Source organism: Rhipicephalus sanguineus, chromosome 5, assembly GCF_013339695.2.
Source record: "Rhipicephalus sanguineus isolate Rsan-2018 chromosome 5, BIME_Rsan_1.4, whole genome shotgun sequence".
Taxonomy (NCBI): domain Eukaryota; kingdom Metazoa; phylum Arthropoda; class Arachnida; order Ixodida; family Ixodidae; genus Rhipicephalus; species Rhipicephalus sanguineus.
In genome coordinates this window covers 99809122-99823758 of record NC_051180.1, presented here as the reverse complement: position 1 = coordinate 99823758, position 14637 = coordinate 99809122, and the positions used below count along the sequence as shown (strand labels likewise).

Sequence of the window (14637 nt, the reverse complement as noted above, 5' to 3'; positions counted from 1 at the left end):
TAAGCTAGCTGCTAGTTTGAGTGTCTGAAGCATTATTGTGAAACCTATAAGTGAAACACATAAAAAACGAAAATATTTCGCGGCACATTGTGTACTTCTAAACGTGAAAGAGTTTTTTTTTTCTCCATATTTTTGGGTTAAGGCATGAAAACCATGATCTCCATCTGAGAGTATGACAATGTGTGCCTGCAGCACAAAATCACCCGCGGTATTAACGCTTCAAAATCACAGCAATTACCGAATATAGACAGTGTGCCTCTGTCAATGCTCCTATCCGTGAAGTTCAGTTTCATCTTAAAAACACAGCGCTTATTTAGACATGGACAGACGAAACATCAAACGAGGACGGGCGCTGACTGCCAACAAAAGCTTTTATTGTGCGTGCACAAAGATATAGCTTATGAAAGAAAGGAAGGTGAAGGGGGGGGGGGAGGATAGAGGGAGGGAGATGGTTGCTGATGCATGAGGTACTAAAAAACAAGCGTGTAGAAAGTTAAGATTGCTGTAGGAAACTGTATTCCTTGTCAGACAGGGTGAGTGACGGGGCGCTAACACACATTGAGCCTTTGCGCATCATCGTGAAAGTCTCATAAATTTTCGAGCGCGATTGTCATTGTACTTTCGTAGTACCGTGGTGTCTTGAAGCAGAGGTACGCATTCCTCACGTTGTTCGCATGTTCCCGCAGGCGGTCGTTTAGGCATCGTCCGGTCTGGCCGACGTACGCCCCGCCGCAAGAATAAGCACGGCAGTAATCTTGCGATCCACTGTGCCAAATGCGGATGCGCACCTCTGCTTCAAGACACCAAGCTACTACGCAAGTACAATGACAATCGCGCTCGAGAAATTTTCGAGACTTTCACGATGATGCGCAAAGGCTCAGTGTGTGTTAGCGCCCCGTCACTCACCCTGTCTGACAAGGAATACAGTTCCCTACAGCAATCTTAACTTTCTACACGCTTGTTTTTAGTACCATGCATCAGTGTAATGAATGTTGAAATTTGTAAGGGACATTTGTGTGTTTGGAAACCTTCAAGTGAATTTTGTGAATTTTTGGTGGAACTTTGAAATGTTTGTGCGGACTTCCGAGAATGAAGAGACAGCGACATGAAGGCGAGCCAGGGGCAGGTGGCACGCGCGGCGGCGGCACAAGAGAAAAGAAGACGAAAAAGAGGAGAGGCGCGTGTGGAACGCGCAGAGGGCTGAGCGAAGCTAGCGGAAGGACACGCCGGACCAGGGCGCTGTCCGAGAAGTTCGTCGTGGCCGTGCTCAGCGAGGACCGGGGCTTTCCTGGTGTTTCGGGCGTTGGCGGTGGCTCCAGCGAGGACGTGCCGGACCAGGGCGCTGTCCGGGGAGCTCCTCCTGCCTGTTCTCGGTGAGACCTGGGGAGTCGAGCTACCTGCCTGAGGCTACCGGTACAGGGCGCGGCTCCTGCTGTGTCGGCGGGCAGGCGTCACGAGTTCCTGAACACCATCGCCACCTGGGACGGCGCAAGGCCGTGATCAAACGGGAGGCCTTCCGGAGGCCTTGTCTTCCTGCTGTGAAGCACACGGGACGTGTCACCTGCGTGCCTGGGCTTGCGTTCAACGACACTCGTCGCCGCATGTGGACTGACCCTCCGCAAGACGACATCTACAAGTCGTGAGATGTTTTTTCTGTACCCTCGATCGGACATTCCGCGGGTAGGACTTTCACATTAATTGATGTGTGTTTATCTCTGTGCTTGTTCTCCGTGATCGTCCCTAGCATACCTTAATTGTCCCTATAAATGTTGATCCAAACTCATTCGTGCGTATTCTCTTGTCGCCTGTTCCGTTGAGCCACGCACTCGCAAACGTGACGAACCACCACTCGGTCCTTACAATTTTCTGGCGTCCGCGAGACAGGACCAAGCTCTTCCATACAATTTAGAGCCTCACGTTGCTTGTGTGTGGTGGGCGGCAATGGACGAAAAGAGAACGCTCGTTGAGTTAGGGAAGGAGATGGGACTCACTGGAGAGGCCTTGCAGGTATGGGTTAGCGCAGAACAGAAGGATATGAGGGATCAGCGAGCTAAGGAGCGGGAAGAAGCGAGGGTAGCGGCGCAGGAGGAACATACGCGAGAGTTAGCGCGTATGGAGGCGGAACGGGCGCTCCTCGAAGAGCGAAGGCGTGTCTTGGAGGCAGAGCGTTCGAGTCCGAGAGTCGTAGGCAATGAAACAGGTGGTGGTCAGGGTTTTCGCAGCCCCCATAAGATGATTCCTCCCTATGACGAGGGTAGGGATGAACTAGATGCCTACATACAAAGGTTTGAAAGAGTGGCGTCTAGTCAAGGTTGGCCACAAGACAAGTGGGCCTTATCGTTGAGTCTTTGTCTGACGGGCGAAGCGCTAACGGCAGTAGGTCGGATGTCCGCGGAAGACGCTACCGATTATGCCAAGCTGAAGCAGACGCTACTGCAGCGGTTCCGCTACACGGAAGAAGGATACCGTGTAAAGTTCCGCGATGCGAAGCCTGAAAATGCTGAGACAGCACGACAGTTTGCCGGTCGTCTTCTAGGCTATTTTGACCATTGGCAAGAGTTAGCCAAGACACCGAAGTCGTATGAAGCGCTGCGAGACAAGATCGTGTCGGAGCAGTTTCTAGGCAGCTGCGAGGAAAAGTTGGCGATTTTTCTGAAGGAAAGAGCGTGTCATAACCTAGACACACTGGCCACGACAGCCGACCATTACCTGGAAGCTCAAGGCATCATAAATCTTGCTAGAGGCAAGGAAGGTAAAGAAGAGAAGGGGAAGTCGCCAGGCCATTATGAAGCAGCTGTGACGACAGAGAGCAAAGGGAAACCTGTCTGCTTTCTTTGCAAGAAGCCGGGGCACAAAGCTTCCGTCTGCTGGACCAGATCTAGGGCACCGAAGCCGTCACCATGCTGGAAGTGCAAGAAGCCTGGTCATAGCGCCGACACGTGCTCTATTGGCTCTGGGAGACGTGAAGCTTCATGCTCTGTTCTAAGACAGGAAGAATTGCAGAATGAGCAGAAAAAACAACGGAAGCCTGCCCATACAAGTGCATGCAAAAGTCATGGGATGCTGGATGTTGCCCAGAGCTGTACAACCTGTTGTGGAGGATGGAAACAGATGCCGACGGTCACGGGTCGTCTGGAAGGCAACTTGGTGACTGTCCTCCGAGATACCGGCTGCAACACGGTTGTAGTAAAACGCTCACTGGTTCCCGACACCAAGCTAACTGGCAACACACGCATTATACGCTTACTAGACCGGTCGGAAAAGTGTCTGCCAGAGGCCGACGTATTTATTGATTCACCGTTTTTCAGGGGAGTTGCTCGTGCTGTTTGCATGGAGAACCCTCTGTACGATGTTATCCTTGGCAACATCGAAGGTGCTGTCCCGATTGCAGATCCTGATTTGAAGCAAACAGATTCACCGAGTGAGAAAGTGACAGAGACAGCGACAAAGCGTAGCAAATCAAAGGAAGTGACGGTTGCTACAGGAAAGAGGGGAAAACTGCAAAACTTACCCGCACCGCAAGTTGACCCCTTAAACGTCAGCCCGGAAGAACTTCGGCAATTGCAGAGCACGGATCAGACACTGGAGGCTTGTTTCCAAGCATTGAGCCAAACAACGACGTCCAAGAAACGAGCTACTACCAAGTTCGTGCTGGTCCATGGCATCCTTTTCCGGCATTACCAGACTGCGGAACAGCGACACTTCGAACAACTGGTGGTTCCGAAGAAGCTACGCGCCACAGTAATGAAGATGGCACACGAGGGATTGCTCGCTGGACATCAGGGGCAAAAGAGGACAGTAGACCGTGTCCTTGAGGAGTTTTATTGGCCTGGAGTGCAAGCGGATGTCACACGCTTTGTAAAGTCGTGTGACATGTGTGAACGAACAGTGCCGAAGCACCTCGTGGGTCGTGTTGATCTGAGTAATATGCCCATAATCGAAACTCCATTCCATCGGGTTGCGATTGATCTTATCGGTCCTTTTACCCCAACTTTTGAAAAAGGAAATAGATACGTTCTAACGATGGTAGACCTTGCCACGCACTACCCAGATGCGGTAGCCTTGCCGAGTATTGAAACGGAGCGGGTAGCGGAAGCGCTACTGGAAATGTTCGCTCGCGTTGGGGTCCCGCGCGAAATAGTGAGTGACCGTGGCAAGTCTTTCGCGTCTGGCCTTATACAAGAACTGAGACGACTACTGTCAGGTCGACAACTGCCCACAATGCCTTATCACAGCATGGTGAACGGGCTTGTTGAAAACTTCAATGGGACACTCAAGCAGATGATTCGGCGAATGTGTCAGGAGTGCCCTAAACAATGGGACAGGTATTTGACTCCACTACTGTTTGCGTATCGTGAGGTCCCACAAACGAGCCTTGGCTTTTCGCCATTTGACCTCCTGTACGGACGATTCGTACGTGGCCCAATGGCCGTCCTTAAGGAATTGTGGACAGGCGACCACCTCGATGCTGAGATCAAGAGCATGTACGGATGTGTCGTCGAGATACAAAAGAGATTGCCGAACACCTGCAAAATAACTCATGAAGAGCATCAGAAGGCAAAAGCTTCCCAGAAGAAATACTACGACAGGAAGTCAAGACTTCGACAGCTGTCTGCAGGCGAGAAAGTGCTGCTGCTGCTTCCATCGGACAGGAATAAACTTATCCTCACATGGAAAGGTCCCTTCACAGTCGTCGAAAAACGCAGCGACTGTGATTATCTAGTTGACCTGGGGTCGCGAGTTAGCTTATTTCACGCTAACCTCCTCAAAAGATATGAGGAAAAGGAAACACAACCCCGTTACCGATAGTGCCTGTTAGAACGAAGGTGTGCTGACATTTGCTCAGAACTATCGCAAAAGAGGTGCAACATTGTGTAAATTTTGTCCTTGTGTGTTGTTGGACTTCATGATTGTGGACAAGTTGTTGTACCGAACAACTTTCTTGAGTGGGGGGATAATTGTAATGAATGTTGAAATTTGTAAGGGACATTTGTGTGTTTGGAAACCTTCAAGTGAATTTTGTGAATTTTTGGTGGAACTTTGAAATGTTTGTGCGGACTTCCGAGAATGAAGAGACAGCGACATGAAGGCGAGCCAGGGGCAGGTGGCACGCGCGGCGGCGGCACAAGAGAAAAGAAGACGAAAAAGAGGAGAGGCGCGTGTGGAACGCGCAGAGGGCTGAGCGAAGCTAGCGGAAGGACACGCCGGACCAGGGCGCTGTCCGAGAAGTTCGTCGTGGCCGTGCTCAGCGAGGACCGGGGCTTTCCTGGTGTTTCGGGCGTTGGCGGTGGCTCCAGCGAGGACGTGCCGGACCAGGGCGCTGTCCGGGGAGCTCCTCCTGCCTGTTCTCGGTGAGACCTGGGGAGTCGAGCTACCTGCCTGAGGCTACCGGTACAGGGCGCGGCTCCTGCTGTGTCGGCGGGCAGGCGTCACGAGTTCCTGAACACCATCGCCACCTGGGACGGCGCAAGGCCGTGATCAAACGGGAGGCCTTCCGGAGGCCTTGTCTTCCTGCTGTGAAGCACACGGGACGTGTCACCTGCGTGCCTGGGCTTGCGTTCAACGACACTCGTCGCCGCATGTGGACTGACCCTCCGCAAGACGACATCTACAAGTCGTGAGATGTTTTTTCTGTACCCTCGATCGGACATTCCGCGGGTAGGACTTTCACATTAATTGATGTGTGTTTATCTCTGTGCTTGTTCTCCGTGATCGTCCCTAGCATACCTTGTCCCTATAAATGTTGATCCAAACTCATTCGTGCGTATTCTCTTGTCGCCTGTTCCGTTGAGCCACGCACTCGCAAACGTGACGAACCACCACTCGGTCCTTACAATCAGCAACCATCTCCCTCCCTCTATCTCCCCCCCCCCTTCACCTTCCTTTCTTTCATAAGCTATATCTTTGGGCACGCACAGTAAAAGCTTTGTTGGCAGTCAGCGCCCGTCCTCGTTTGATGTTTCGTCTGTCCATGTCTGAATAAGCGCTGTGTTTTTAAGATGAATCCGTACCAACGAGCTCGCATCCAAACTCTTCAAGTTCAGTTTGTCCTTGAAAAATGTTTGGTTTAACGATCTACTAGTTGGTGTAATCAATGAATCACGGAAAAACCTATGTAGCATCTATATTACAACAACAAAATTCATTCACTCGTAACTCTTCAGATTAAACAGAAGAATTTTTTTACATAATTTTTCTTACGAAGGTACCTTCATTTCCAAGTATCAAGTGGTTATTAATCGTGTTGGGGCACTGCGCTGTTTTCGCTAATATCTATGTCCAGTTCTCTTCATGTTAATAGCAGCAGCAAACTATCCTCGATGATAATACAAGATAAACCTACAGACGTATATCACTATGTGCTAATTAGAAAACCTCGCGACGTACTGGTAAGATGGCTAATTAGGTAGCCTTCAGTCATTGCGCAAGTAGTATATTTTTTGTTTACATATATGAGCGAACATAGCTTCTCGCTGCAAAAGGAATAATCAGAGTTCACGGTAATTAGAATATCCTCGCAATGTTAATATATGCATTGGTTGGTGTAAGCAGTACGAGTGCAAAACACGTGCCGACTCATGCATGTTTTAAGCCTATATATTGTTGCGAGGAGCCATTGTTCAGACAGGCCTACTAAGCACCGAGAACGGGAACTCGCGGCTCGAATTTTCGGTCTTCCGAAGAGAGTAATGCGATATGCGATTCCATTAAGCACGGAAAAAATATTAGCTGCTTATCTGGGATGCGAAAAGAAACATGAGTTGCCAAAATAAATATAAAACAGTGTAAGAAATCTAGAAACTCGAAGTGTGCAGTAACCTCTCTCTTCTTTCCCATTCGTGGAGAGAGGAAGCTGTAGAAACAAAGGCATCGTTAGGAAAAGGAGGTACCGAGCTATCGATCACACCTGGTACAACTCCAAACTTTTCCTTATTTTGCATTCGTTGTGCGTGTTACCGAAACGTAACTCTGCACAAACACGTCCAGCAGTCTGCGCGGGTAGTGTTTCCTTGCCTTTTTCCCGGCAACTTGATCAATAGCTCGCTTTGCAATAATGAGAATTTTAGACTGTAGTCTGCTCTGTATAGCCATGCTTCCCACAGCCCCTGGGTTTGCCGTTCTGATACCCGCATTGTATGGACACGAAGCTAGCTATACAGTAACCATTGTCTGCTTGTCATCAAGTTCTTTTGTGGTTGTCAAGTTCAGTAAGTAGACAATGTCCGATAAGGTCATGTCCTAGTAGAGTCTAGTGAGCGGCAGTCTTGTCCGGTGTTCGCGTTTCGATGGAGTCTATTCGAAAACATGTATATACATAGATTTAGGGGCATATGAAATAAGCTGAGATGGTCAAGATTATTCCGGAGCCCCCACTCCCCTCACTACGTTATGGTTCATGATGATATCATGGTCTTCGCACGTAAGATGTTAGAAATTATTCTTATACTTTTCTTAAAACAATTCACTAGTAATAGCGCTGAGAGGTTGTTTTGTATCAGGTAGAAAAATAAAACCTTGCGCGAAAGTTCGTCGTAAAGTTTTGAAGCACTTAAAATTAGCGAAACGGGGACGTTTTCCTTGTGCTTGAGTTAGGTGTTTTGTAACGACTTGTTTTTGCAATTCTTATAGGAGGAGGCAAAGATAGGGTTTTACTGCTTTATTTATACCGGAAATGGCGCAATGATGGCGCCAGACCTAGAGGTTCACGTTCTGGTGATATTAAAAGGTGATATAAAAAAAGCACTGCATTATCCCTTTTTCTATGTGTCGACTGTGTAGTTTCACTCGGAATGCAAACAGTGAGACACGCAGCTTAGGATTTTTAGGTTGAACTCGCATGAGTAACCAGATTCCTTGAGATCTCGGCGCTTGCGTAGGTCGTGCGTTGCACCCTTCACGTCATCAATTAGATTACTACATTAGGCCCGAAAGTCGAAAGTGGTGAGAATGGCAGTATTTCTGTCAATATATGTTTTCAGTACCCGCGCATTTACGTTCGCCGTAGTCGTTTGCACATTGCGACAAGACCCCGTCACCTCTCCTCAGTAGACGCTCACCCGTGTTTTCCTACAGTGAAAAAAAGCCGGCAGATCCCACGCATTGTGGGAATCGATGTAATGCGAAGCAGCCAGCAAAGAGCTGCATACATCGTCTTGTATGTCATTGAGGAAAATGCGTGTCATGGTTTTCATGTTAACTCCTATTATTTATGTTCGTCACACAGTAACGTCGCGCAATACCAACTTGGGGGTCGATCAACCTAGAGAAACGGCCGCCAGCGCACCATGAGCGTGGCACGTAAGTCATGCTGTACATGACATGTGTTCATGACTTTCATGTTAACTCGTGTTATTTATGTTCGTCACACAGTCACGTCGCAAGATACCAATTTTGGTGTATATCAAGCTAGCGCACGGCCGCCAGCGCACCATGAGCGTGGCACGTAAGTCATGCTGTACATGACATGCGTGTCATGATTTTCATGTTAACTCGTGTTATTTACGTTCGTCACACGGTCACGTCGCAAGATACCAATTTTGGTGTATATCAATCTAGCGAAACGGCCGCCAGCGCCCCATGAGCGTGGCACGTAAGTCATGCTGTACATGACATGCGTGTCATGATTTTCATGATAACTCGTGTTATTTATGTTCGTCACACGGTCACGTCGGAAGAGACCAATATTGGTGTATATCAAGCTAGCTAAACGGCCGCCAGCGCACCATGAGCGTGGCACGTAAGTCATGCTGTACATGACATGCGTGTCATGATTTTCATGATAACTCGTGTTATTTATGTTCGTCACACGGTCACGTCGGAAGAGACCAATATTGGTGTATATCAAGCTAGCGAAACGGCCGCCAGCGCCCCATGAGCGTGGCACGTAAGTCATGCTGTACATGACATACGTGTCATGATTTTCATGATAACTCGTGTTATTTATGTTCGTCACACGGTCACGTCGCAAGATACCAATTTTGGTGTATATAAAGCTAGCGAAACGGCCGCCAGCGCACCATGAGCGTGGCACGTAAGTCATGCTGTACATGACATTCATGTCATGATTTTCATGTTATGACTTGTCATTTATGTTCGTCATACAGTCATGTTACGCCATACCAATTTTCGTGCACATTCGATTAACCAAGCGACCAGGAGAGCACAAAGTCGTAGGCGGCTAGATAGATAGATAGATAGATAGATAGATACGGTCAAAGTCGCAGAAGTTCGCTAAGAAATGCTTCGCATTTAAAATGTCAGAGTGTTCAATACGCCGGTATATCTGACGATCCCTGAAGACTGAAATGGCATAAACACATCAATGCTATTTCAGGAACGCCTCGGTGCCGCTCAGTGAGGAAAGGCGCCCGAGGAAAAAACGTAGCATAGCTCAATGCACTGAGGCGTGTCAGCCGGAAGTGGGCAGGAAGCGATACGTACGATTGTATGATGGAAGCGAACAGGTAGGCTCCATGCCTTCTTCCGGTGACTGCACACAAAAATGGCGAGAGAGATGGTGAGAGATAGCAGCCGTGTGCGTCCCTGACAATTCGCAAGCTTGCTTGTTTATTATGATTGTATTTACAGCGGAGCCCTTAAGCTTTCGCAATGCAGTTAAGTCGTTGACAGAAAACTATCATCATCATGAACCCGCACATCTCTCTTCTTCCTCCATGTCCTCTTCTTTATCTTCTGCTTCTCTCCCAGAACACTTGCGCCGAGTAGTCCCTCGCTTGGATCCAATAACTCTGACGGGCGCGAAAACGAGTACAGAGAGACTGAGAGCGGGAGAGAGTGAAGAGCAAGAAAGAGAAATAGAGAGAAAGAAAGGGAAGGAAGACAGAAAGAGAGAGAGAGAAAGAAATGCAGAACGAGAGAAAGAGACAGAAAGAGGAAGCGAGAAATAGACAAATACACAGAAAAAAAAGGGACGAAACATATAAAGAGGCAGAGATGTGAAGAAATAGATCGAGAAAGAAACAAACCGAAATAAACAGAAACAAAAAATTACTCACGTAGAAAATAAGACAGATGAAAAGCAAAAAAAAGAGGAAGAAAGAAACAAGAAACTGCAGAAAGTTGGACTAAGTCGAGCTAGGCTGGCTCACACCGTAGCTGGTGATCTCATTGCCAGTCCCGGATTCCACCAGCCACTGCTAGCTACTGCGGGCTCCCTGGAACAGCTGCGAACGACACTGCGCGTGTCCTAATGTAGAGAGGTGATCAAGGTGGGAGACAGACTGGAACGAAAGAGCCAGTTGGGCTTGATTGTACTTGGAAAATAGCGAAACTTAGGAAATCCTGGCAATACCCGGCGAAATCTGAAACACTTAGCAAAACCAAGCAACAACTTAGCCAAGCCGGAACTAGCTAACAGACCTCCAGCTCCGCGGTGAGCCAGCCTTGTGCGACTTAGTGCAAGCTGTCTATGTTTTTTTGCGGGAGGAATGAACTTGCTTAAATGAAAAACACATCCTTTCTCGGAGTACTATATTGACTAGCAGTATAGAAATAAGCAAGGCCATACATAGTAACAAGTAAGACAAAAGGAAGATTCTTTTTTTTTTTTGCGGGCACCAGGCTGAGTTTGTGATACATCATACAGTTTTCGTGGTTGACGTTTGGTGCTTTCTAGATTACATGGCTATTCTCGCGCACAAATTTTATGACTAGGAACGTCACAGAGAATTGGAAACCCATTCGTACTTTCAGATAATCGTCTAAAAAATAAACGTTGCTGTGCAACTTCTGAAATTTGAGGCAACTATTGTTTTGCCAGACAAAATTTAACTATATTTTGAAATAAAGCTTGAATACCATATGCAAGATTAAAATTAAATAGTGGCAGTGGAGACGTACTTTATGATTTCAGTAGAGTGAATTCTGGGACAGAGAATGATTTTTTTTCTCTTATGCAACAAATACTGCGCACGGAAACAAAAAAAAGAAACTTGCAGAAAGAAAAAAAGAAAGATAAATATCAGTGACGAAGCTATTACGGCTTCGGAGCTACCACGCTGCTGCCTTCTCGGGCGTCGGGAGCCACGTGTGTCATCCTATGTGCGCTTGCGAGGGGACACCAAGAACCTGAATCAAATCGCTCAAAAAACAAGGATCTTTGAGCCCCTATGAGGCTGGTTGCGTTCGAAGTTACACTATGGGCTTCACCAACATGAGATCTAAACGAAACCTGACAAAGCAACATAATCAGAAGCGGAATCAGTGTCACGCAATTAAGCAGAACTTATATGCTGCGAAACGGAGCTTCGCACCGTGTAGATTTTATCAGGGTACGCTCTGTCTGCTGCCAATTTTTTATGAACACTTTTGCTTCATACCCACTTTGGAATGTATGCTTCGAAAGAAACATCAACACATGTCGCTTATGACGCGAATGGAAATGGCGACTAGAAACTAGCCGATACGTAGTTTCTCCATTACGTCTCCTTTGAAGAATTTGTACTCAAGAATATTTAAGGAACCATAGAAGAAATCAGAATGTGATTTCCAAAAGGAGCGCCCAAGAAGTGTATGGCATTGCACGGATATGATTTGCAGCGTCAGTGAGTGCTAGACACGTCTTGTTTATTTGCGATATCATGTCTAAGATCGCCTCAGTAGCTGTAGTTAAAGAAAACCCTGTGGTAGTTGCCACTTCTGTGCTCACATAATAAAGTTAAATATACGTATTCAGCATTCATAAGAACCGAGAATCCGGAAGAAACACGTTCCAATGTAAGTCTGATTGCAAAGGTGAGTGACATGTACTGAAAATGTATGGTGACAAATGATGTATATAGATCAATGCCTTTTTATAGAGGCGTTAGCGGCAGCAGACTTTAAGTGTGTTTCAACGACGTTTAGTGTGTTCTAACTACGATAACTGAGTTTGTGACGCTGGGGAATATTTCCTATCGGGTGAAAAATTTAAATGTGTTCGACATAAAATTTCAGTCGGGAGTCGACGCTCGTCCGCGTATCTTTGTCTTGTCCCTGTCGTATTCGTCGCATAGTACGGCCTCGAAGATCCTTCACTAACTAGTCCAAGCAAACACTGCGTTAACTACTGTCCAGTTGTTCAGCGCAGGTTACCTAGGGTCCCTGCTGAGATATTGTGTGCTTGCATAGGGACATGCGGGGCATGTCATTCTCAACTTCAGTTCCTTATTCGGAAGCTGTTCGACGTCGATGGCTTCTGTCTCGTGCACGGTCGAGGTGAAGTGCCAACAGCGCCAGTGACATGCTTCCCCTACGCGGCCGCGTTATTGGACGCCTACTCTGCTATCGATTTAATTGGCTCTCCTTCGCGCGAAACCCAGAATACGAACGCTGTGGGCGCTTATTACGGGGCTCGCCGCACCCGTGGCAACGGTGTAAGATATACGGGCCTGGGCTGCCCGCCGTTTTACCTATGCTTAATCACTCGAATGACACAGCGTCCCAGCAGATGACTTCTTTACTGCCTGTCGTCGACTGGCTAGCTATATTCCTAAATATGCCCTTGTAATGAAGTGCACGAAAATGCAACTGGCGGTTAGTAAGTTGGGATTAGTTACGCGAATGAACTTGCTCTCAGGAAGTAGTAATACGGTTACTGATCTTTTGACATGCGGTAACGTGTTAATTGCAGTTTTCGGCAAGAAAAATACAAAGTTCACTGATCGAAATTGAGAGTTGCGTGTTCTGTGATGCCTATGTAGAAAAGCCAACTAAGACTATCATTTCTCGCTGTGCGACTTGATGGAGAGTGCCCTCGATGGTTTGGGAACACGACTGATAAATTGACTTTACCGGTATGTCGGTGAAAGTGCAGGCTTTATGTAATATTGCAACTGAACGTAGGCAAAAGTTTTGTCCTACATAGTTGCAGGTGATAGCGGTCAGCTATTCTGATCACAGTGCAAGATATATACCGTGATTCTGGTTCAGCCGTCTCGTTTCTTTTCTCCTGTGGCATAGGTCTACAAGAGCTTGCCGGTGGGCGGCCTCGTTCCCCGGATTTCCCGCGTGCGCCGGGACAGCCAAGTGGTGGGCCGCGCTACGGACCCCGAGGACCTCGTCGAGCCTGTGACCTCCTGTCATGAAATAGCCCAGAACTATCGCCTCGGGCGTTGAACGAAACCATCGCCACATCCCAAGCTCACGAAGTCACAAGAGATACCGTGGTGTCGCCTGTAAACGAACTCCTTCCCGTGCCTACAGGTGTACGCACACATTTACCCTGATCTGTTCAGTCCCACTGCTCGTAGTGCGGCTCCGTCTCCTCCTTCTCGCACATAGTATGGTACTGCAAGTTGCAACTAGTATCCACCCCCGCCTGATCTCCTGACCACTCCCTCACCCAAGGCGTGGGAAAGTGTACTCCGCAATTCGAGCCTCGAAGTACAGCTCCCGGCCATACACCAAGGCGAGGAAGCGGCGGCCAGGCACGGCCTGTCCGCCATCCCTCTGTGAAAATATTTTCACTTCAATAAAGTTCCTTCTGTCCCTCCCCCCCCCTCTCTCTCTCTTCAAGAGCTAAAGCCTTCCCGCTAGCTCAAGCCACCGCGAGCCACGGGACGCCCTTCTTTTTCCCTGGCCGACTGGCCACGAGTGGCGAGGCTCTACAACCCCAAAATGGAAAACTAGCATGGGTCTCCAGCGGTACGACGAAAACACAGCGCGAGAAACGATGCATTATGGCCCAAGTCTCGCATATTTTGAATTTCACTCACTCACTCACTCACTCGCTCACTCACTCACTCACTCACTCACTCACTCACTCACTCACTCACTCACTCACTCACTCACTCACTCACTCACTCACTCACTCACTCACTCACTCACTCACTCACTCACTCAATCAATCAATCAATCAATCAATCAATCAATCAATCATGTATTTGTTTTCGTGCTTCGTTTACACGATAAAACGAAAAAAGGTGGCAAGAAAAAAAGCTGCTTCGTCGCAGCTTGACAGATCTCCTGTTACCCGTACATAGGCAACATACAGCAAAATACATAAGCAAAAAAAATCACAGCATATCCACGGAGTGAATGATGATGAGTCGGCGAAGCTGCGGAGGTTCATCGGTAAACCGTGAATCTTCCGTGAATTCTGCCCAGTACATCATCACCGACGTGAGATCGGGCGCGTTTATACTAAAGGTTCGATGAGTTATGACGACTTGCAGCTCACTTTAATTTTACATGTACGCTGTGAATTTTCATTGTTTAGAAAACCATTGCTTTAGAAAACATCTGGCGTCTTTCGTTAAGCAGCTGGCGTCTTTTCGTTTTGCTTTAGAAACATCTGGCGTTCTTCCGTTTTGCTTTTACAAAACATCTGGCGTCTTTCGTTGGTTTATTTCATCAATCAACGGCGTTTTGAACAAAATTTTTATTATTTAATCACGCACAGGAGAAATCTCACTAGGCAGTACCTTGGAGGTAAAGAATGGCTGCTAATGGGAATGAGAGACAAAAGAAGTCGGCTTTTAGCTACCGCTGCGAATTTTTTATTGTTCAACAACGCACAGGAAAAATCTCCCACCGACACCACCTTGGAGGTCAAAGCGTAAGACTGGTTACGCACTACGACTACGACTACTACGACTACGACTACGAGGGATGAACGGGTGCCGCCTTAAGGAGCTT

The 14637-nt window shown here is 47.7% G+C and overlaps 1 protein-coding gene across 1 annotated transcript; it reads left to right on the top strand.

Moving 5' to 3' along the window:
• Positions 1–1941: 1941 nt before the first annotated feature.
• On the top strand, positions 1942–4809 carry LOC119394875 (uncharacterized). Its single transcript, XM_037662176.1, has one exon. The coding sequence runs from the start codon at positions 1942–1944 to the stop codon at positions 4807–4809; it is 2868 nt and encodes a 955-aa protein (XP_037518104.1).
• Positions 4810–14637: the final 9828 nt, after the last annotated feature.